Genomic DNA, 24183 nt, shown 5'->3' on the forward strand with positions numbered 1-24183 from the left:
AATATAGTCCTATCCTAACAAACCATACAACATTGGAAAAGCTTATTTATTCAAAAAATTAAAAAGCTTTTGTGGTCCAGGGTCACACATATTCATACTACAAAATATTCTAGGGGCCATGAAACTTTTGTGAAAATGTTAACAAATGCTGCAGATGACTGGCAACTTTTAAAAAAAGAAGCTGGTGGGGAAAGAGTTAAGTAAATTGCATGCATGATATAGAATTGGTTCCCTCATTTTACTAAATCGTGGCCACGTTGCAATAATGTAACTGTGATTTTGCCAGGTCATGGCATGTTTCTGGATCAACATGGGAGATTTCTGTCCTATCCCGAATTTTCCCTACACCTAAACTTAACGCTACCCATAACTTATCCCTAAATTCAGGGGGAAATGATTAATAACACTGATGTAGAAGCACCCAACCCTGGTTGTAAGCATAAACTTGACATAAACTGTAACCTTGTCCCTCAAATATTGGTTGATTGAAATGTTGTTCCAGGATCATGTTGCACTAGGCAGTCAAAACTAAGGAACAAATTAATTAAACATGGCCATGATTTACTAAAACGAGAGGACTGTATTCTTAATTCGTGTCTATGTTGTATATTTTTAGTATGCATGTCACCTGTGAGGCTCCAGACCATAGAAATGTGTTAAGATGAAATGTCATACATATTTCATCATATACAGTAAAAGGGTACGAAAAAGTGCATTATTACTCAAGCTGGCCGGTTCTGCAGCTTACAAATGCAGATATGTAAAACTCGATAAATGCCAGGTCTATAATCTGAGTTTGTATAAAAGGTGTTTATCGTGTTTGAACTGGTTTTGAGGATGGCACACCTGGCATCTCTCGAGGATCTTGCTGCACGTGGATCATATGTCTGCTGAGAGAGAGTCACAAAAGGCTGTAAAGGAAAGGTGCGGAGAGCACTTATATGGTGATGGTTTGGGTGTGTTTTATGCAAATGACTAACCTCGGGCATGCAATCACTCGTTTAGAATACTCCATTAACATTAGATTGAGGTTAAAAACATAATCATGTGAACGTGTTGTGAATTTTTGGCAAATACACATATAATCACCCAATTATTAGTGAATGAGACCCACATATGTGAGATTCTTGTTTTGTTTTAGGTTTTTTTGGAGATAAATCTGAAAAATTGGAAACCTTAAGCAGAATTCTGGGGTGTTGGAGAGATTTCATTTGTGCTTTAATTTTCCTACCGGTATAAGACCTGGTCGAGTGGTAATAAATATTCTACAATTTTTAATCTAAGTTGAAGTGCGTCTGTATTCTAGCCGCTGCCGGAGTGGGAATACAATGGCAATCCCGAGCTGGTGGGCTACAGGGTGCAGTACTCACGCCTGGGCTCGAAGGCTGGGTTCCTGTCCCACATCATTCCTGACAGGCAAGAGAGAGAGTTCACCATCGAGGACCTGGAGGAGTGGACCGAATACGAGGTCAAAGTGCAGGCGTTCAACGGCATCGGCCCGGGACCGTGGAGCCAGCCGGTTCACGGGAGAACCAGAGAGTCGGGTGAGAAATCTGCTGTGCTTTCTTTCCTGCCTCTCTTCTTCAACTTTTGCTCCCTTGTACCTTCTCAAATGCTTTTACAACAATGCTGACCTTTGAATTAATTATGATGGCTGTCTACATGAACACTTTATTACTCAAAGGTTGTACTTTTATTGCCCAGGAGCCTTAATGGAGTTTGCGGTTATGATTCAACTAACTTTGCACCTCTTAAATTTTTTTTATGAGAAATAAAAATAGATGAGGAAACTGTTGGCGTACAGGATGAGAAGATGCCTGTAAAATAGCGGTGGATTGTATAACTTTAGTTCAACTTTTGAATGTAGACTGTCTTTGCAAATCCAAGTTTGTGAAATTGCTCAGATCTCATCTGAATATTTAGGGGATATAAGAGATTCCCCGGGGGTCTTTTTCCTCCGGCGACAGTCAAACCGTCTGTCACAGCTTGATTAACAGCTGGCAGCACAGTCAGCAACATGTTTTTACCATCATGTACCAAGCTGTAAGCAGACTGCGTTGGCATATGCTTTATCTTGTAAACATGTGACAAGTACAATGAATGACAAAATGCATTCCCGTTTGAAGCTGTGAACGCTCTTGCAGTTGTTAAATGTATGTGTTCTCCATTTGTTAGTCCCCTCAAGTGGCCCTGCAAATGTTTCCGCCTTTGCCACCACCTCCAGCAGCATCCTGGTCCGCTGGGGTGACGTGCCGGAGGCTGACCGCAATGGACTAATCCTGGGCTATAAGGTACATTGTAAACTGACTTCTAACTAGATTTACTGACCTTGAGTTCATTGTAGTACTGAAGAGATGCATTCATCCCTCCTCATATCAGGTGGTATACAAAGAGAAGGATGCAGAGTCGGCTCTGCATTTCTGGATGGTGGAGGGAAATACGACTTACAGTGTCCAGCTCGCTGGTCTCGGGAAGTATGTGCTTTATGAGATCCAGGTTCTGGCTTTCACCCGTATAGGAGATGGCATGCCGAGTTCTCCGCCCATCTTTGAGCGCACTCTTGATGATGGTAAGAGTCTAAACCACAATTAACAACCACCGTAGGTTATTTCATTTTGCTTATGTTGTGCCGGTTACATTTACATTTTTTCAACAGTACCTGGACCTCCAGTCGGGATCCTTTTCCCTGAAGTTAGGACTTCCTCAGTGAGACTGATCTGGCAGCCCCCTGCCAAACCAAATGGCATCATCCTTGGTAGGTTGGGTGCACGCTATACGGTGATTTTTGCAGTCCTTTACTATTGTTACTTGTCAGATTGAACCATGATCCCAGTGTGACCATGGATACAATCAATGACACACTGGGCCATGATCTAACACGTCAGATTGGATTGATACACATCACAGCCAAATCTCGTTATAGCAGTCACACTTAACAAGGGCACAGTCGCAGAATTTCTAAGGGTGTGTTCACACTTTGTGATTGCTCTTTTAGTGCGCTCTATTTGATTAAATGTGAACGATTGCATCGAAAGCCTGGTGCGCACCAAACAAGCAGCCCGAGACCACTAAAAAGATGGGTCTCGTCCTCTTCCAAACAAGCTTTGGTGCGGTTCTAATGATGTATGAACGCAACACGGACCAAAGACATCTAATAGAACTAAAAACAGGAAGATGAGACCATTAAAAGGGCAGAATGCTCACACATATTAGATCTTCCTCATCATAGTCATGATATTGCATTCACAGTTCAGTAGAAGCCTCAGAACTGCATCTCCTCGCAGCAGATCTGTGTTTGTGTGTGTGACGGAGGGACTCCGCCGCTGTTTTGACTCCTTTACAAATTTTATATTTGTAATCTTCATGAGTTCTCAGCTGGTCAAAATACCATATGTAGCTACGAACATACAACGAGCGCATCTATCCATGCACATAGCATTGCTTTAGATGTTCTGTAAATTCTGTCTCAAAATAGGCAGTACGTCAATCAGGTTGTGAATGTATCCTTATGCCTTGGTGCTAAAAATGGTAATGCCAACAAGTGTGAACACACCCTGAGGTTTAATTAATAATCTGTCAGTGAATATGTCACACTAGCTGATCATTGATTAGCAATAAGATCTGCTATAAGAACTAGTAGCAAGTGAGTGCATCCGTCTCCCATTCTGGTCATGCGTTGCAATAGACGCGATTAGCGCGGTAGACGCAATTTCGTCTCATTCGCTGGTCCAGTTTTTTTTTCAAATTTGAAGCAAAATTGAGCGTTGCACATAACGCATGGGTGGTTCTTTTTGTGCATTCATGCGTTTGAAGCGAATTCCTATCTGATGCCCAAGTTGAAAAATCTAAACTGTGACGTCACTTCGTGCCACGTTAACCAATAAGGAGCCTGCTTGCTGCTGTCACGTGGTAAAGTGATGTGATGAGAAACCCTGCATAATTAAAAAATACTACTGTTATTGTGTCACAAAATGTAGTTTTAAGACTTTTCCAGGTGAGAATGTAATTGTTTAAAGCTCAAATCTGTGGTTTATTTATAAAGCGAGTGCCTATTTCAAAATGTAATCTCTGGTTTTTAGAGTTGTGAGCTCCAGGCGATCACCAGGTGTCGAGCGTTCATTAACCCCGGCGAGAGCAGCCTTACCTCGGCTAGTCCGTCTGACGTCTGACGCTGGCTCTGGAGTCTCTGTAGTGGTTAAACATCAGATATAATTCATCTTCTGTAGATCTAACGGGCGATCTTTGCTCTCATGAATAATTTGTTGCTTGCCAGATCGTTCTGACTGACGGCAAAGTGAAGTTTCATAACTTTATATTTTAGCTTAAACTTGATATTAATAGGCCTATATATGCACACTTATTGTCTGGAACACATAATAATGTTTTTATTATTTGTTTTTTAAATGCAAATGAAGAAAGGCATGGTTGTATTTTATATGTATTCTTAGTTTGTTATACATGCAGTAAAGATTAAAGAATCAATATGTGTTGCCTGAACCACATTTGTGTGGCTATTAATGTTTATTTATTTATTTTTAATGAAAATGTAAAGAGACAGAGTGGTGTTTTATGGCATATTTCATTTTATTGTAGCCTATAATATACATACAGGTGTGAGAGCGAGCTGTCATCCAGACACAGCTCCTGGGGCGCCTTGAACGCTCGTCTATTTCGCTTCAAACGCTCGATTTATTTGCATGTCCAATTCGCTTTATTGGCGAGAATGGATTTAAAATGTTCAAGCGTCCAACTAGACGCGAATTTGACACTCTATTTGTGTTTGGTGTGAACGCAGCCTAAGTGTGTCTGGTTGACGTTGGTTCAAATCCCATTTGATGAGGTACTTGTAGGACCAGTTACGTGATAATCAATTTCAGAATCCAATGACTGCGATGTTTACATGTTTCTCTCGTCTAGCCTATCAGATTGCTTACCGGAGAAACTCCTCCAGTATCACCTCCGCCATCGTCGATGTGCTCAACCCAAGTGCTCGACAGTACACAGCATCTGGACTGAAACCAGAGAGCGTCTATGTGTTCCGCCTCACAGCCCAGACCCGAAAGGGCTGGGGGGAAGCAGCCGAAGCGCTGGTGGTCACTACGGAAAAGAGAGGTACAGCTTCACCTCTCTTTACAAGGTCAGGCGCTGTTTACTTCATGCCATTGATTAAAACGACTCATCTAATCTCCCCTCAGCACGCCCACAGCCCACGAGTCGTCCTGTTGTGCCTCAGGAAGAGGTCCTGGCCCGCAGTGTTCTGTTGTCATGGGAACCGGGCAGCGATGGTCTGTCGCCCATACGGTACTACACCGTCCAGTACAGAGAGCTTCCCGACAGCAACTGGACTGTCCACTCAGCATCAGTCAACCATGAGGCCACCTCTTACGTCATAGACAGGTACGGCTGAACTTATCCTGTCAAACTTTGAGGGTCAGGGAGGACAGAACTGGTAGCACCGAAGCAATCCCACTGAGCTTTTTTTCTGTTCGCAGGCTCAAGCCTTTCACTTCCTACCAGTTCAGAGTGAAAGCCACTAATGATATTGGGGACAGCGAGTACAGCGTGGAGAGCGAGGCAATCACCACTCTACAGGACGGTAGGGGCAACTGCGAATTGCTTTAATGCTGTCTGGGAACGAGTTCCTGAGGCCTGAGATGAATCATAATGTGGCCAAAATTGGACACAGTCAGTGAAGGGGAAAAACGTCTGAGTTACCTCAAGCTTGACCTTTGACGTTTAACCAGAACATTGCTAACAGTTACACCACTATTATCTGCTTTCCACTCTCGCTTGTTCCGCTCTTATCGGGGTCTTTGCAGCTCTGCAGTCATTAACTGAACAAACTGTCTGTTTGCTCTTCATTAGCTCCCGACAAAGCTCCCACAATCCTCTCTGTGACGCCGCACACCACCACATCTGTGCTGGTCCGCTGGAAGGTGAGGTCCGATATATCATCACGCCGGTGTAAGAGGGAAAGCGGGTGTTGATCTGTTGTTGAGTGTTGTGTTTACAAACGGGAGATAATGGCATAATCTGTTCAAACCCATCCAGCCACCCCCCGAGGAGGAGATCAATGGCATTTTGCTTGGTTTTCGAGTACGCTACAGAGAACTGCGCTATGATCGCCTACGCAGCTTCACAGTGCGCACAGTGAACAGCCCGCCAGCTAACTGGGCCGAGATCACAGGTGAGTCTCAAATCAACCCACTCAAGTCGAAATTACTATTTGTCTATCTAACCCTTTTATCTACAAAGTGTACAGTGGTAACCATAGCCGTATAAAAGACGGTTTGCACATTTGTCATGATGTAATGACTTGCTTATGATATTCATTTAATACTGTGGAGTTAATATCAAGGTACATCAAAGAATACAAATGCATAACATGTTCATAAACACTTATATTCTGAATATCTTACATCAGTTTTTGCTTTCCCTGGGAATCAAGCCCATGATCTTAGTGTTGTTAGTGCAATACTCTACTGTTTGAGCTACAGAAAAAACAGTAGCATCATTGTACTTTGTCCAAAATACATGATACTACTATGGAACTTTGTTAAAGGGTTAGTTCACCCAAAAATGAAAATTCTGTCATTAATTCCTCACCCTAATGTCGTTCGACACCCGTAAGACCTGATCATCTTCAGAACACAAATTAAGATATTTTTGTTGAAATCCGATGGCTGAGAAAGGCCATCAAGGTCATTCATTTTTGGGTGAACTTACCCTTTAATGTCTTAACAAGTAGCTAAGCTGTATTTGAATTTAACCATGTTTTTTTGTACGGGAAGTGTGTGCTTATCAAAAAATACTTCATATCACAATCACGTCTATAGAGGGTATGCACGTGAGGTCACCATCGGTCTGACGAAAAAGACAAAACGCATCTAAAACAGGAAAGAACTTTGAGTTTGACTGTACAAATATATTTGACAAGAAATATGAGGTATATTTTTACAGGCTGCCGAAAGCTACAGAAAAGAGAAGCAAATGGATCGCTGCAATTCACAGAATGCAATTCACAAAACAATGCAATTCAGCGAAACGTTTGCAGTTATCATTTTGTGTCAAGTATGTGTATGTTGAATCTTGGGGTGAAAATTTGACCCTATATATTCCATTGTTATTTATCGACAAATCATCAATTAAATATTTACCAGTCTTATATTCTGCATAATTGGGTGTTTTTTAATAAACACTGCCAAAAACTGTACAAGTTGTAGGGCTGGACGATATGACGATATCTATATCATTATATATATATATATATATATATATATATATATATATATATATATATATATATATATATATATATATATATATACTTATATACATTGATATAGGTAATCACCAGGATTCAGACCTACCTTTATTGTATTTATATAAAGAGTTCACATTGCAGGCAAATTTGCTTTATATATTTCCTCAGTGTCAAAATCAGGCACATATAAATGTCAGGAAACACGATTCCTGGCTGCATGTCAATATCCATGGATCACTGAACACTATATCAAGTCCATTCTTTAGTTTAAACTGATATAATACTTTATTTCACAAACGTTTTCTGAGTTTTCCCTCTCCAATCCAGCTCTTTTGCCACTCTGTCCAGCTGAAGGGGCATGCTCCTGCGGGAAAGTGACATCATTGCATGCCCTCTATAAGAACATGGAGAGACAAGCTAATTCGGCAAAATGCTAACTCATCTGTTTTGTGTTTTCCTGTAACATCACATTCTATGGCTGCTAATCGTATTAACATGCGTGCAATGAAAGCTTTACAGTGTAAAGGGCTGTGTTAATTGTTTTCTGAGCAGTTTGTTTCTCTCTTAAAGTCTTCAGTGCTGCCAGCCTTTCCGCTAGCATGAACTAATGCACTAATCTAGCTCTTGTTTCTCTCTCTTTCTCTTACTTTCTTTTTATCTCTCTCCCTCTCTCTCTCTCTCTCCTCGCTGCCATCCTCTCCCCTCCATTCAACCGTCCTCAGCCCCCTACAGTGTGAGGAACCTGACCGAATCCTCACTTACCCAATACGAGCTGGACAGTAAGTCCTGAGATTCGCTCTCGATCTTTCATCAGTGTTTCTATCGTTAACATTCATACCAGTGTTGGGGAAACTGTTCAGACATGAAGCACTTTAACTGCAGTCGAGCTATTATATGAACTGTTAGCTGAACTACAAATATAACTGCAATGAAGCTATAACCGGTCAAAAGTTTAGGTTAATTCTTTTTTTATAATACTTTAATTCAGCCAGGATGCATTAAACTAATCTAAAGTGACAGTAGAATCCTAAAAAACAAATGTATCTCAGTTTCCACAAAACTATAATGCAGCTTAACAGTTTTTAACATTGATAATAATATAGCTGCAGGCAGGAATGATCTGGGTTTAATGCATAAAAAGGTATTATGTTTTATTTAGCAATCATGCAACCACTTAGATTATTGCTGGAAAAGATAATCCACAGACAATATAAGCAATTTACTAAGGAAATGCTTTTAAAAAAAAGGTTATAACAGTTATAGAGCCACCTGTGGCCCAATCTCAAAAGTTTGCATGCTTGTTTCGAATCATATTTGAATAGTATATATTATAGACAATATCCATAGGTGAACTCACCTAATTGTGTCCAGTTTAATAAAGAGTTTTTGTTTAGGATTTATCATTTTATAAATAACCCTGATTTAGCTATCCAAAGGGTAAAGTTAAATTTTGATCCGTTCTGAAATGAATATCTTGTGTATGTGCACAGGTAATGTTTATGTTTTTTAAATCTTGGCTATTGTTTGATAAGTGCGCCATTATTTGTTGCATACACTGTACTTTTTTTTGGGGGGGGGGGGTGTTGGTTTAACTTTAAAAAGTAAGTAACCTGGTTGCCTTAAAATTTTGAGTGTATTGAAATTAAAAAATTTGAGTTGATACAATGAAGGAATTTTGTTTAATAAATAGAAACTCAAAATATGTTTGTATCTGAACCACAAAAAAAATGTGATAAATCATGAAAATGGCACTATTTTGCATGTTTCACTGCGTCATCACAAATAAAACACACAATTACCCAATATGCTTACAAAATCTTTTAATAATATTTTAATAAAGGTTGTCGAATCTCAAAAAATGTTCATTGTATTAACTCAAAATTTAAATTTCAATGAACTCAAAATTTTAAGGCAACCAGGTAACTTCTTTTCTAAATATTTTTTTGCAGTGTAGTAACACGTATGTTCAAGTAAGCCAGATATGCACAGATTCTGTACAATACACTGTACAATACTGTACACTGTACAATACAATTAATATATCACGATGACTCACAACAAAATCTGCGCAAATTTGGCTTACACAAACTTCCCCAGCAGAGTGAGTGAACCAGAGTAAACATAATGAGTAAAATGCCATATTGGCTAGTTATTTGACAGTGTTTACCGCAACAGCTGATTTTGGCGGGTGTTAATTTCAAACCGTGGTAATATACAATCATCAACACACTCCTAAAATGTGACATTGCCCTTTTATAGTGCCAACAAGTGTGAAAATTTCTTTCACATGACCAAAGATTGAGCCCATACACATGTTTATCTTCTTCTGTTCAACAGTTATACCCATTTCTGTAAAAATGGCCCCGTCCAATGCAAAAATGTTGGTGCTCTTAGCTTTTTTTTTTTTTTTCAATAATTATTGATATTCCGATTTCAGAGAATATTTCTGCACTAGAATGGTTCCGATCTGGCAAAAACCATAGGACTTGTTAGCTAAAGTAGGTTTTGGACAAAATTCTAAATGGTAGAAATGTATAACCTAATAATTCCATTATTGGTCCGTTTGTCACAGACCAATAAAGTATGTAACAAACCGTCTGAAGACTGGAGTAATGGTGCTGATATACGAATGCATAATTTACAAATTTAATTTAAATAGTTTATGTTATTAATTATATTTTTTTCTGTATATCAATACAAATAAATGGTTGACCAATCCGTTTTTTCGCACCGGTTCTTTTTAATTAAACATCTGAATGAACCGATTCACTAAGCTGAATCAGGACAAAATAGCTTCTTACTGGAAACGATACTCTGATTACACTGAAGATCACGGTTAAGTTAGCAGCATCATTAATTTGGGTTAGTTACTCCCCAACACTGCTTTCCAATCCTCCGTTCCATCATCCTGCCAAACTCAATCTTTCAACTCCAGTAACGACTCTTTTCTCACACCTCGTGTATTTGCTCGCACAAGAGCCCAGTCCCATTTGTCTCTCTTCTCACGTCTGACTGTGGCCATTTCTCTCCACGCTGTCATTGACTTTTCCTCACAACATCTTCTCACTTCATTGGAACGGGATCATTATGTTTTAGCACCACTTAAGGTTTTATCATGCAATATTAAATAGGGTGTGTATGTGTGCACATTTTGTCCATTGTTCAGATCTGAATAAACACAAGCGCTACGAGATCCGGCTGAGCGTGTATAATGCGGTAGGGGAGGGGCCCACCAGCTCGCCACAGGAGGTGTTTGTAGGAGAGGCGGGTAAGGACACAAATACTCCTGCTTGATGCTCTTAGTCAATATTGTTTTCACAGTCTAATAAAAGCATGCGGTAGTGCTGCGAGTCAGTATAAAGTCTAATAAATCAGTTCTAACCGCCTAGGTGTCGCTGGAGTCTTGTTTGATCATCTCTCTCTTTCTCTCTTTATCTGTCCACATCAGTCCCCACCGCTCCACCTCAGAGCGTGACAATCCAGTCCTCAACAGCCACTCAGCTTGACGTCACATGGGACCCTCCTCCAGTGGAGGCCCAAAATGGGGATATTCAAGGCTACAAGGTACGGGACTTCAGTGTGCTTTGGCAATTCAAAGATCAATTTAAAACTAAAACTGGTGGTTTGAGCGCCCCTGATGGTGGGCAGCACAGCTGTGGAAATACTGTTAGTTGCCAGAGGAAGTCATTCTGGATCATCCCTCAAATCAAATATCGCAATGGCTCCTATTGCTTATTGACTTCATAGCAACATTGGCTAAACCAATGAGGGATGAAATACGAGTACGTTGTTTGTGTAACTTGACCAAGCCACTATCAATAATGATAACTATATAAGCATTCACACCAGCACACAATATGGCTCCGCATGTGCTGCCGTTTGTCGTCTGTCACTTTAAAAATGCTTGAGCTCTTTAAAGCAGGGTGGATTCTGATTGGCGGTCAATGTTTTTATGATTCAACAGCTGGAAAAATAGCTTGAGAAAATAATTCCAATGATATTGTTCTTCGGTGATATGTTAGTTGTGGTGTGGACTCTGCTGTTCTCTTACATATACAAGATCTTCAAAACTGCTGTATATCCTTATCATTATAAATATCGTCCTTGGTGTGAACGGGTCTTTATTGTGTAATCTTGGGGTTTCTTTCAAAAATAAATAACCTGGAAATTTGGAAAAGTAATATGCCCCCTTAGAGCTTTCAAACTCTGACAACTATTTAGAAGACTTAGCAACTGCTTAACAATGCCCACGCAATCAGCTAGGACATCTTAGCCTAGAAATCTAGACGCATCCTAGCGGCAGCAAATTTAATCTGCCCGCAAGTGTCGTCTAGGAACTCTCAATACCCTTCTGAGCTGTGTTCCTCACAATCTGGACGGGCCAATCACGTAGTGTATAGAGTCGGCGGGCGGGGCCATAATGACGACGGCCGAGTTGCGTTTGCGTGCTTCTAGTAAACACAGAAACTGGTGAACGGCGGTCTTTTGAATCAGTTTTGAACGCGACTCTGGAAGACTTGGAGTTAAGCTTTTCTCTGAGAAAAGAACAAAGAACGGCACTGAAGTCATTCTTAAAAAGGGAAGATGTGTTCGGAGTTTAGCCGACCGGATACGGTGAATGTTTAATCTATCAACAAGCTCTGCTTCACCTTCATTGCTCTGGTTGGTTGTAGCGCTATCCTATCGCGTGCAGAGGGAGTTTGAAAGACAACCGTTTATCCCGCCCCTCGGATTGAGCCCTGTCTATGGTGAGTTTCCAGACCAAACATCTTGATGTGGGTCTGGCTTGTCAGGCTAAGGCTATCTATCAAAGCCTTAGCAACCACCCAGCATACCCAAGTAACTGACTAAAACAACATTAGTAACCACCCAGCATACCCTAGTAACTGACTAAAACAATATTAGTAACCACCCAGCATATGCTAGTAACCAACTAAAACAACATTAGTAACCACCCAGCATACCCTAGTAACCGACTAAAACAACATTAGTAACCCACCCAGCATACGCTAGTAACCGACTAAAACAACATAGTAACCACCCAGCATACGCTAGTAACCAACTAAAACAACATTAGTAACCACCCAGCATACCCTAGTAACTGACTAAAACAACATTAGTAACCACCCAGCATACCCTAGTAACCGACTAAAACAATATTAGTAACCACCCAGCATACCCTAGTAACCAACTAAAACAGCATTAGTAACCACCCAGCATACCCTAGTAACCAACTAAAACAACATTAGTAACATCCCAGCATACCCTAGTAACCGACTAAAACAACATTAGTAACCACCCAGCATACCCTAGTAACCGACTAAAACAACATTAGTAACCACCCAGCATACCCTAGTAACTGACTAAAACAACATTAGTAACCCATCCAGCATACCCTAGTAACCGACTAAAACAACATTAGTAACCCATCCAGCGTACCCTAGTAACTGACTAAAACAACATTAGTAACCACCCAGCATACGCTAGTAACCGACTAAAACAACATTAGTAACCACCCAGCATACCCTAGTAACCGACTGAAACAACATTAGTAACCACCCAGCATACCCTAGTAACCGACTAAAACAACATTAGTAACCACCCAGCATACCCTAGTAACCAACTAAAACAACATTAGTAACCACCCAGCATACGCTAGTAACCGACTAAAACAACATTAGTAACCACCCAGCATACCCTAGTAACCAACTAAAACAACATTAGTAACCACCCAGCATACCCTAGTAACCGACTAAAACAACATTAGTAACCCACCCAGCATACGCTAGTAACCGACTAAAACAACATTAGTAACCACCCAGCATACGCTAGTAACCGACTAAAACAACATTAGTAACCACCCAGCATACCCTAGTAACCGACTAAAACAACATTAGTAACCACCCAGCATACCCTAGTAACCGACTAAAACAATATTAGTAACCACCCAGCATACCCTAGTAACCAACTAAAACAACATTAGTAACCACCCAGCATACCCTAGTAACCAACTAAAACAACATTAGCAACCACCCAGCACACCCTAGTAACCGACTAAAACAACATTAGTAACCACCCAGCATACCCTAGTAACCAACTAAAACAACATTAGTAACCACCTAGCATACCCTAGTAACTGACTAAAACAACATTAGTAACCCATCCAGCGTACCCTAGTAACCGACTAAAACAACATTAGTAACCCATCCAGCGTACCCTAGTAACTGACTAAAAGAACATTAGTAACCACCCAGCATACGCTAGTAACCGACTAAAACAACATTAGTAACCACCCAGCATACCCCAGTAGCCGACTAAAACAACATTAGTAACCACCCAGCATACCCCAGTAACCGACTAAAACAACATTAGTAACCACCCAGCATACCCTAGTAACCGACTAAAACAACATTAGTAACCACCCAGCATACGCTAGTAACCGACTAAAACAACATTAGTAACCACCCAGCATACCCTAGTAACCGACTAAAACAACATTAGTAACCACCCAGCATACCCTAGTAACCGACTAAAACAACATTAGTAACCACCCAGCATACCCTAGTAACCGACTAAAACAACATTAGTAACCACCCAGCGTACCCTAGTAACTGACTAAAAGAACATTAGTAACCACCCAGCATACGCTAGTAACCGACTAAAACAACATTAGTAACCACCCAGCATACCCTAGTAACCGACTAAAACAACATTAGTAACCACCCAGCATACGCTAGTAACCGACTAAAACAACATTAGTAACCACCCAGCATACCCTAGTAACCGACTAAAACAACATTAGTAACCACCCAGCATACCCTAGTAACCGACTAAAACAACATTAGTAACCACCCAGCATACGCTAGTAACCGACTAAAACAACATTAGTAACCACCCAGCACACCCTAGTAACCGACTAAAACAACATTAGTAACCACCCAGCATACCCTAGTAACTGACTAAAACAACATTAGTAACCACCCAGCATACCCCAGTAACCAACTAAAACAACATTAGCAACCACCCAGCATACCCTAGTAACCGCCTAAAACAACATTATTAACCACCCAGCATACCCTAGTAACTGACTAAAACAACATTAGTAACCACCCAGCATACCCTAGTAACCGACTAAAACAACATTAGTAACCACCCAGCATACACTAGTAACCAACTAAAACAACATTAGTAACCACCCAGCATACCCTAGTAACCGATTAAAACAACATTAGTAACCACCCAACCTACCCCAGCATACCCTAGTAACAGACTAAAACAACATTAGTAACCCATCCAGCATACGCTAGTAACCGACTAAAACAACATTAGTAACCCATCCAGCATACGCTAGTAACCGACTAAAACAACATTAGTAACCCATCCAGCATACCCTAGTAACCAACTAAAACAACATTAGTAACCACCCAGCATACCCTTGTAACTGACTAAAACAACATTAGTAACCCATCCAGCATACCCTAGTAACCGACTAAAACAACATTAGTAACCCATCCAGCATACGCTAGTAACCGACTAAAACAACATTAGTAACCCATCCAGCATACGCTAGTAACCGACTAAAACAACATTAGTAACCCATCCAGCATACCCTAGTAACCAACTAAAACAACATTAGTAACCACCCAGCATACCCTTGTAACTGACTAAAACAACATTAGTAACCCATCCAGCGTACCCTAGTAACCGACTAAAACAACATTAGTAACCCATCCAGCATACCCTAGTAACCAACTAAAACAACATTAGTAACCCATCCAGCATACCCTAGTAACCGACTAAAACAACATTAGTAACCCATCCAGCATACGCTAGTAACCGACTAAAACAACATTAGGAACCACCCAGCATACCCTAGTAACCGACTAAAACAACATTAGGAACCACCCAGCATACCCTAGTAACCGACTAAAACAATATTAGTAACCACCCAGCATACCCTAGTAACCGACTAAAACAATATTAGTAACCCATCCAGCAAGCCTTCAAATCCATTCTCTTCAAGCTGGCCAGGAATCCCAAACAGACAACTCTGAAGTAACCTTCACACTTTTAAACCTTTCTTCAGGCTGCTCAAGTATTCAAACTATAAAAGGCTTATATAACCTTTAAACATCAAACCTATCACCAAACAGTTTTTACCTTTCAGTCGAGGCTTTTTCAAGCCAATATTTAACTTTTTTTCTTTTTTCTTGACAAACTACCTTTTAAGATGTTTTTGCAGTTTGTTGTGATGCCACTAGTGTTGCATAAATTACACACTGCAATTTTAAAGTGCAGTTAGCGTGTTGACAGTGCATCAGACCAATCACCACAGCAAACTTTTAGCCAATCAGCAGTAGGTGGCGTCTCAAGTCATGATAGCGGAGGAGAGTTAGCTGAGTAAGAGGGAGATTTGAAGAAAACAGAGATGGTTGAGAGAGAGACATTACAAAAGAGAAAGCCTCAGAGAAATATAATGGAAATAGAAGGTTTATGATCAGGCAAGAGCTTTAGGACCCAAGTTAATATTAGAAGAGCTTTCCAGCGCTTGAGAGACCTTAGCAGGAAGGCCTGAAAATGGTCGCAGAGGTTGTGTTGTTTCTGCTCCATACATGAGTAACATGGTTTCGAGTCGTTTGTGCGTCATCTGTGTTTTATTTTCCACAAAGCATTATTTTGCTTTGCTTCATTTATGATAAAGAGACATCCACCCTTGCATTGTGTGTTCATGCATTTTTGGGGCAGAGCAATGAAGAGAGGGGTGGTTTGTTTGGGGTCATTACAAATATCAACAGTGTTTAACAAAAATGGGCAAGAGTATGGATTTGAGCAAGTTTGACAAGGGCTAAATTATGAAGGCTGGAGGACGGAGTCAGATCATCTCCAGAACTGCAGCTCCTGGTCTGCAGTGGTCAGTATCTATCAAAAGTGCTCCAAAGAAGGAACAGTGGAGAACCCCTGACATGGGCGGCCAAGGCTCATTGATGCACGTGGGGAGCGAAGGATGGCCCGTGTGGTCCGATCAAACAGACAAGCTACTGTAGCCTAAATTGCTCAAGAAGTTAATGCTGGTTCTGATAGAAAGGTGTCAGAATACACAGAGCATCAGTTTGTTGTGTATGGGGCTGCATAACCACAGACCAGTCAGGGTGCCCATGCTGACCTCTGACCCCGCCGAAAGCACCAACAGTGGCACGTGAGCATCAGACCTAGACCACGGATCAATAAAAGAAGGTGGCCTGGTCTGATGAATCCCATTTTCTTTTACATCATGTGGATGGCCGTGTGTGTGTGTGTGTGTGTGTGTGTGTGTGTGTGTGTGTGTGTGTGTGTGTGTGTGTGTGTGTGTGTGTGTGTGTGTGTGTGTGTGTGTGTGTGTGTGTGTCGCTTACCTTGTAACTTAAAGGACTTAAAGGATCTGCTGCTAATATCTTTGTGCCAGATACCGCAGCACACCTTTGGGGGTGTAGTGGAGTCCATGCCTTGGTGGGTCAGGGCTGTTTTGACAGCAAAAAGCGGCCCAAAAAATATTAGTTATGCCTGATCGGTGTGTATATATATTGTTTTAAAATTTATATATATATATATATTTTTTTTTTTTTAGAAATGTTTTGAAATATTTCTGTGGTTTCTCTTCAAACTTTCAAGGGGGCCCCAAGATGACTTATTTAAAATAAACAAGCATAAAACATTTGCTGAAAGATATTTCAGATATGTCTTATTATATGGTTATTTTTATACTGATTATACATCTTTCTAGTTATGCCAAGCAAGCTCTAAAATATTTTATCGGGTTGAAATATAAGTCAGGAAAGGCCTTCAAATATTAAGTACTAAAATGATAAATTCTTTATGTTTCTAGCTTACAATTTAAATAAGTACTAGAAAGTGCATATCTCTAATTAAATTCTCTAAAAGCCCTTTCACACCAAGGACAATAACTTGAATGATAGTTATTATTACTATAAAGTTTTAATAATCATTCTAATTCAATGAGAACAGGAAAGTAACGTTCAGAACAAATTTTCCCTAGATGATCCACAATAAAAACAGCCAATGACAGCCAATCAGATTTAATTATTGTGCTTTGGTTTGGACGCAAATGTATTGTTTTTGTTCTTGTGTGAACAGGCCTTAAAACAAGCCCACATTCTTGCATGAATAGGCTTCTGTTTATTATAATAGAATATAATAATGACTAGGTGATGCTTAGTCTGATAGACTGATTTAATCAGACATGGCGCTTGGCCTGAAAAGTTTAAGGAATGCTGCTCTAAAATATTAAGCTAAATGACCCATCAGATTTATACCTTCCAAAATTATTCATTTGTACAATTTGTCTCGCTAGATTTATTACTGGGAGTTTCAGCTGCAGAATGAGACCGAGCGACTCCGCACTCTCTTCCTGCCGGAGCTGAGCGTGAAGCTGAAGAACTTGACGGGCTACACCACCTACATGATCAGCGTGGCTGCCTTCAACGCGGCAGGGGACGGCCCGCGCTCGCTGCCCACCAGAGGGCGCACTCAGCAAGCAGGTGATCCGTGGGACTCCAGTCGATGCTAATACATCAATGAGCAAACCAGTGAAGTGACCTTCATGCTAAACCCGCTTTGGGAGAAGAGTCTAGAGATATTTGATCCCACTGTTTTCCCAAAGTTCCCAGCTGGAAAGGTTATTCATTTTCAATTGGACGGATCGCATCATATTGATTGCATGAGGGGTATAGTGTTAGATTATGAAGGAAATGGGCTGTCTCTGAATCCTGGGGGGTATTCTGTAGGGACGGAAGCGCGTGACAGCTCGTTTAGGACGGGGAGCTGGGAACTTGGTTGGAAAAACGGGGCCACATATTGAGGAAGTGTTTTTGGCAGATCAGCATAAGAAGAACTGTGATCCAAGCGATTGAGAAAAGTTAATTCAGCCTTTTCCGCTCCGTTAAAGACTGTGACAGTGTAGTGAGGAAGTAACAATGAGAACAGTACAGGCGAGACCGAATCTTGGCTCAGCTTACCCTAAGACACTGGGAGATGAGCCAACACAAGCCTCCGTGCCAATCTTCCGGAGGGCAAACTAACTCCTTACATTACTGCAACATTACCCTGACCTCTCACAGGAGAAGAGTGCTTAAATATACATGTGCTGAAAAGTACTTTTTAAGTTTTTTTTTTTTTTTTTTTAAATCTAGCTGTGTCCAGGGGCAAGAATATATTTGCCACACCTGCCAGATAGTGGGTGCAGCTGTTAAAAAACGTGTAGACTTATTGTTTCTTTCCATCACTTTTGTTTCAGTCCAAGAAAGTCCAAGAAAACTTCACAACTGCATTTTTTGAGGAAAACAGGCATCCTAGATAAAATCCTGATACATTTATTGCCTGAGGTAAAAGCTGTTATCGGTTTTTTTTCTGAAGCGTCTTTTATCAAAAGCTACAAAACTTTAGTAGACTCACATCACCTACTTCAGCAAAATTCTGATTATTGATCTGCATTTTGATTTATACCGTGTATTATGTTCCAGTTCTTAAAGCAGTTACCAACCGTACATGTTTTATTTACTCACCTAGGTCAATTTTACTCGCGTTTGGTTCTTGGCAAGCTTTAAAGGGTTAGTTCACCCAAAAATGAAAATTATGTCATTAATCCCTGACCCTCATGTCACCCATCAGACCTCCGTTCATCTTCAGAACACAAATGAAGATATTTGTGTTGAATCCGATGGCTCAGAAAGGCCTTCATTGACACCAATGTCATTTCCTCTCTCAAGACCCATAAAGGCACTAACGACGTCGATACAAAGCCCATCTCACTACAGCGGCTCTACAATCATTTTATGAAGCCACAAGAATAGTTTTTGTGCACAAAAAAACAACAACTAAATAATGACTTGTATAGTGATGGGCCGATTTCAAAACAAAGCTTCAATCCGTTATGAATCAGTGAATCGATTCAGGATTCAGATCGCCAAAGTCACTTGATTTCAGCAGTTCATAACGGATACGAATCATGAATCGATTCACTGATTCATAACAGTTCGAAACTTTGTTTTGAAACTGGCCCATCACTATATAAGTCACACAAAAACTATTCTCATGGCTTTATAAAATGATTGTAGAGCCGCTGTAGTGAGATGGGCTTTGTATCGACGTCTTTAGTGCCTTTATGGGTCTTGAGAGAGGAAATTACATTGGTGTCAATGAAGGCCTTTCTGAGCCATCGGATTTCAACACAAATATCTTTATTTGTGTTCCGAAGACGAACGGAGGTCTTACAGGTGTCGAACGACATTAGGGTAAGTAATTAAGGACAGAATTTTCATTTTTGGGTGAACTAACCCTTTATTTTTGGACCCCGACTAGATTTATTGAAATCATATAATCATAATGCACTTTCATGAAACCGTATTAGATGTTTAATGAGAGCTCTTTTACTCCACAGCTCCAAGCGCTCCCAGTTTCATCCACTTCAGTGAACTCACCACCACCTCGGTCAACATGTCCTGGGGTGAGCCCAAGCAGCCCAATGGCATCGTGGAGGGATACCGCGTGGTCTACGAGCCCTGCACGCCTGTGGATGGTGAGAAACTACACCACAGTAAAAGCAAATTATTGAGGTAGCCTTCAGTCAGCAGCTGATTTACACCATTTTAGGCCTGTCATGCTTTTTTAAGCTTACACATGTCTGAAATTTGCTCTCCAAATGTGTTCAAGATGAGGTTTTTTTTGGCGTGAAATGAATGGCATTCCTCTGGGAAGTTTCCCTCCCTTTGCCCTGTTATTGAGCAAGGCATGGTTAAAAAATTGCCAAGTGTGGTGCATTGGCCAAATTCCACCATAATTGGGATCAGAGAGGGAATTACTGTGGTCCCATTATGGCTCCAGAGTGGTCAAGCCTTCGGGGGGAAACCAGATGTGCTGGGCTGCTGTTTACCAAGGGCCCGTATCTGGAAGATATGCTTCAAAGAAAAAAGCCCAACTTTCTCTGTTAGTTTAACCCCTAGAGCATGACCTTGTTCAGTGTTCACACATATATGTGAATTTGAGTGTAAAACTCTGAAAGCAAAGCCTGTGTTTGCAAAGCAACAGAAGAATTTTAACATGTAATTTAAGCCTTAAATGCATGAATGTTTGGTCAATCATTATAAAATATTCAGAACTTTAATGACCCGGATCTGTATCTAACACCCTGATCTCTACGTCTTGTGATAATATAATACTCTCCTGATATTAACCTAACAATTACAAAAGAATAAAATAAAGCACATTTTGTTATCTTTTGGAGCTTGTAAGGGTTCAGATGTTTTATACCATCCTCATTTCCCAGTACATTCAGCATCTGCCTCATATTCACCATCTCAAACATATTCTCAAAATTATATCATCTTTAAAATCAATATTTAGATCGCTGACAGCTTCTTCATCAGATCCACCATCAAGTGACAGTGACAGGAATATTTGATTGTGTTCAGTTCTTGCTCTGCAGTAAAATCTTTTAATATTTACTTCTGCATAAATTAAATGCTGCATAAGAAACAATTTGCCATTTTAGTGACACTGAGAGCACATCTTGTTTTCTGTTGGAAAACCCACTGGATTCAATGAATCAATGTTTAGGAATACTGTGAACACACTGAATACAGTAAACACGGTAGATGCCTGCTTTCAGCAAATGTAGAAGATCAACCAGGTATGCTATGCATACAGAAAATCTGGATACCACTGCATAAATTTGCATAGTATTCAAAATGTACCTACAGTCACTGTGCAACATGAAGGTGGCTTTGAATGATTAAACAGAACAGAAATGACGGTTAAACGGAAGACAAGACCATGTCACAAGTCAGTATGCAAATGTATATAAGAAAGAAAACAATACTTTTTCAATATGCAAATATTAAGATGAATCATGAATATCAGATAGATGGATGCATTTTCAAACCTTAACTCTATCCCGGCAATTTTTGATCATTTCACAAAAGCAACATTTTAAGAAAAGAGAGAGATGGAGTAGAGTACATCAACACCCCAAAGCTTCACAGTCCTAGACCTCATCCTGGGTCTTTTCATTCTGTAACATTAGGAAGTTTTGATTTATATGCTGTTTAATATTGCACATTATTTTACATATACATCTGCTAACATTTGAATGATATCGCTTGTTTCTGCTTCTTTTTCACCTGTGTTTTGATCCGGAGAATCTTTATTCTGAAGATGCATAAAAGCACACCCTACCGCATAACAGTGAAAACACGGATTGTTTCATAAATTACAGAAATGTCCGTCAATGGCTGGGAAAGAGTTCATTTGTAGACGTTTTTTGAACATTTTTGGAATAAGTCTTAAAAAAAAATGGAATGGTCAATAATCAAAAGCTGTGTAATAATTAGTGTTTGTATGTGTATGTGTTTGTAACACATTGTTAGTGTTTTACTCTAGCATGGTATCTAGAGTTTGAGTGTTTCCTCTACAGACTCCTCTCCTCACACTTCAGGTGTCAGTAAGATTGTCACAGTGGATGTGAAGGGCAGCGCCCCCCTGTGGATGAAAATCAAGGACCTGGCAGATGGAGTGACCTACAACTTCCGCATCCGCGCTAAAACCCTTACCTATGGACCAGAGGTCGAGGCCAACATCACCACTGGCCCCGGAGAAGGTCTTGTTTCCTCACATTTAGCCATGTTTGCTATATTGTGACACCAATAAATCTAAAGCTGAAGTGTCTTATTGGCCTATTTCACGAGACAGGTGCTCCTGGACCTCCGGGAGAGCCATTTATTTCTCGTTATGGCTCGGCCCTCACTCTCCACTGGTCCAGCGGTGACCCTGGCCGTGCTCCCATCACACGCTATGTTATAGAGGCAAGACCATCTGGTGAGTTGAAGAAACAGAAATTGTTTAAAAAAGGCAGAGTTTTATGTCAATACAGAGTGAATAATGGCATCTCTCCACCAACAGATGAAGGACTGTGGGATATTCTAATCAAAGACATCCCTAAAGAGGTGACGTCGTACACTCTTAACCTGGATACTCTCAGAGAAGGGGTCACCTATGACTTCCGTGTCATCGCGGTGAATGACTATGGCTACGGTTCTCCAAGTGCCCCATCTCCTTCAATATCAGGTGAGTGAACTTCAACAAGCATGCCAGAAAGGCTAAACGCTTTTGTGTTACATTGTGGAAAACCATTTTTCTGCTTCTTTTCTCTTTTTTCCAGCCCAAAAGGTCTCCCCCTTTTATGAGGAATGGTGGTTTCTGGTGGTCATTGCTCTCGTGGGCCTCATTTTCATCCTTCTGCTCATCTTCATCCTCATCATACGAGGTCAGAGCAAAAAATACACCAAGAAAACAGACTCAGGTGGGTTGATAAGCCAAAAACACTCAACATAGATCCATAATGTCTCTCCCTGATTGCGCTGTCTCTTTTTGCTGACTCACCTGACTAATGTGAGATGGACTCAAATTAAGCTCTATTTTCTCATCACTGGTGGGTATCGTTATGGTGCTCTGGGAAAAAGTGATTTTCCACTTGAGATGCACAAAGAATCAATAGCAGTGTGCTTGCTTCATTCGGTTGTGGTCATTGCTATCAAAATGATTGCTGACTCATTTGGCTCCTTCAGAGGGAAGCTGTCTGCTGCTCTGAGCCAAATCACATCACTCATCATCTCATGTCTTCTCTCAGCTTGGGAAAGAAGGTTACCGTCAAGACTTTTCTCACTATTCTTGAGTTAGTTTCAAACAAAACTCAACAAAATGGCATGTAAAGCTGTGGAAAAATGGAAGAGTAGAGGGTGGGAAAAGCGAGACAACAACCAATAAAACACAGACCTGAGTTGAGAGCGCCTTGATGCGTTTTAAAAATCTAATCCTATATGACAACAAACTCTCAAGAACGATGGATAAATGCATTTAAAAGGTCTAATAATATACAGGTGCTGATCATATAATTAGAATATCATCAAAAAGTGTATTTATTTCACTAATTCTATTACAAAAGTGAAACTTGTATATTAAATTCTTTCATTACACACAGACTGATATATTTCAAATGTTTATTTCTTTTAATTTTGATGATTGAAACTGAAAACTGAGGAAAATCCCAAATTCAGTATCTCAGAAAATTAGAATATTATGAAAAGGTTCAATATTGAAGACAGCTGGTGCCACTCTCTAATCAGCTAAATAACTCAAAACGCCTGCAGAGGCCTTTAAATGGTCTCTCAGTCTAGTTCTGTAGGCTACACTATCATGGGGAAGACTGCTGACTTGACAGTTGTCCAAAAGATGACAATTGACACCTTGCATAAGGAGGGCAAGACACAAAAAGGTCATTGCAAAATAGGCTGGCTGTTCACAGAGCTCTGTGTCCAAGCACATTAATAGAGAGGTGAAAGAAAAGAAAAGATGTGGTAGAAAAAAGTGTACAAGCAAACCCTGGAGAGGATTGTGAAACAAAACCCATTCAAAAATGTGAAATATTTTTATTGTATTTATTTAGTGAAACAAATCGACTTTTTGATGATATTCTAATTATATGATCAGCACCTGTACAGTATGTAATAATAAGTCGAAATACTTTAATAATAATATGAAGAAATGTCAGTTTAATGAGGAAAAATATATGCAGTTACCTTTTTGTCCATTGTTCTACATTACTGTCTTCTGTGTATCAGAATAGTTCCTCATGTCATCACATTCATGATCAGATGTAAGGCTGTATCATTCTCCTTATTTTCACATTTATTTCATTTGAAGAGATGATTAAATGGGCTGGTTCATGTTTAGAGGACTAGAGTATATGAAATATGTCCATAAATATTAGAAAAAGTCCATAAATGGTGTATGATCCGCATTTCGACCATTGTTAAACCTGTCGGGGTGTTCCGTGCCGAAACCCCTCTCATCCACGCTCCGTGTGTTGTGAT

General features: G+C 40.3%; 1 protein-coding gene across 7 annotated transcripts in view; it reads left to right on the plus strand.

The window, feature by feature from the left end:
* Positions 1 to 24183, plus strand: part of sdk2a (sidekick cell adhesion molecule 2a) — a 230642-nt gene that overhangs the window by 183900 nt on the left and 22559 nt on the right. For 2 of the 7 annotated variants that reach the window (XM_067423667.1, XM_067423676.1), the window contains exons 25-42: positions 1307 to 1544; positions 2176 to 2291; positions 2380 to 2569; positions 2657 to 2755; positions 4918 to 5112; positions 5196 to 5397; positions 5493 to 5596; positions 5866 to 5936; positions 6052 to 6187; positions 7987 to 8043; positions 10431 to 10532; positions 10713 to 10828; positions 17613 to 17799; positions 19698 to 19835; positions 21729 to 21911; positions 22004 to 22129; positions 22214 to 22378; positions 22473 to 22613. In XM_067423667.1, coding sequence (XP_067279768.1) covers positions 1307 to 1544; positions 2176 to 2291; positions 2380 to 2569; positions 2657 to 2755; positions 4918 to 5112; positions 5196 to 5397; positions 5493 to 5596; positions 5866 to 5936; positions 6052 to 6187; positions 7987 to 8043; positions 10431 to 10532; positions 10713 to 10828; positions 17613 to 17799; positions 19698 to 19835; positions 21729 to 21911; positions 22004 to 22129; positions 22214 to 22378; positions 22473 to 22613 — 2566 coding nt within the window. The remainder of the gene's footprint in view (positions 1 to 1306; positions 1545 to 2175; positions 2292 to 2379; positions 2570 to 2656; positions 2756 to 4917; positions 5113 to 5195; positions 5398 to 5492; positions 5597 to 5865; positions 5937 to 6051; positions 6188 to 7986; positions 8044 to 10430; positions 10533 to 10712; positions 10829 to 17612; positions 17800 to 19697; positions 19836 to 21728; positions 21912 to 22003; positions 22130 to 22213; positions 22379 to 22472; positions 22614 to 24183) is intronic. The other 5 variants (XM_067423686.1, XM_067423698.1, XM_067423692.1 and 2 more) reach the window with 4 other exon arrangements.

The sequence above is a fragment of the Pseudorasbora parva genome, chromosome 2 (assembly GCF_024679245.1).
Source record: "Pseudorasbora parva isolate DD20220531a chromosome 2, ASM2467924v1, whole genome shotgun sequence".
In the NCBI taxonomy this organism is placed as follows: domain Eukaryota; kingdom Metazoa; phylum Chordata; class Actinopteri; order Cypriniformes; family Gobionidae; genus Pseudorasbora; species Pseudorasbora parva.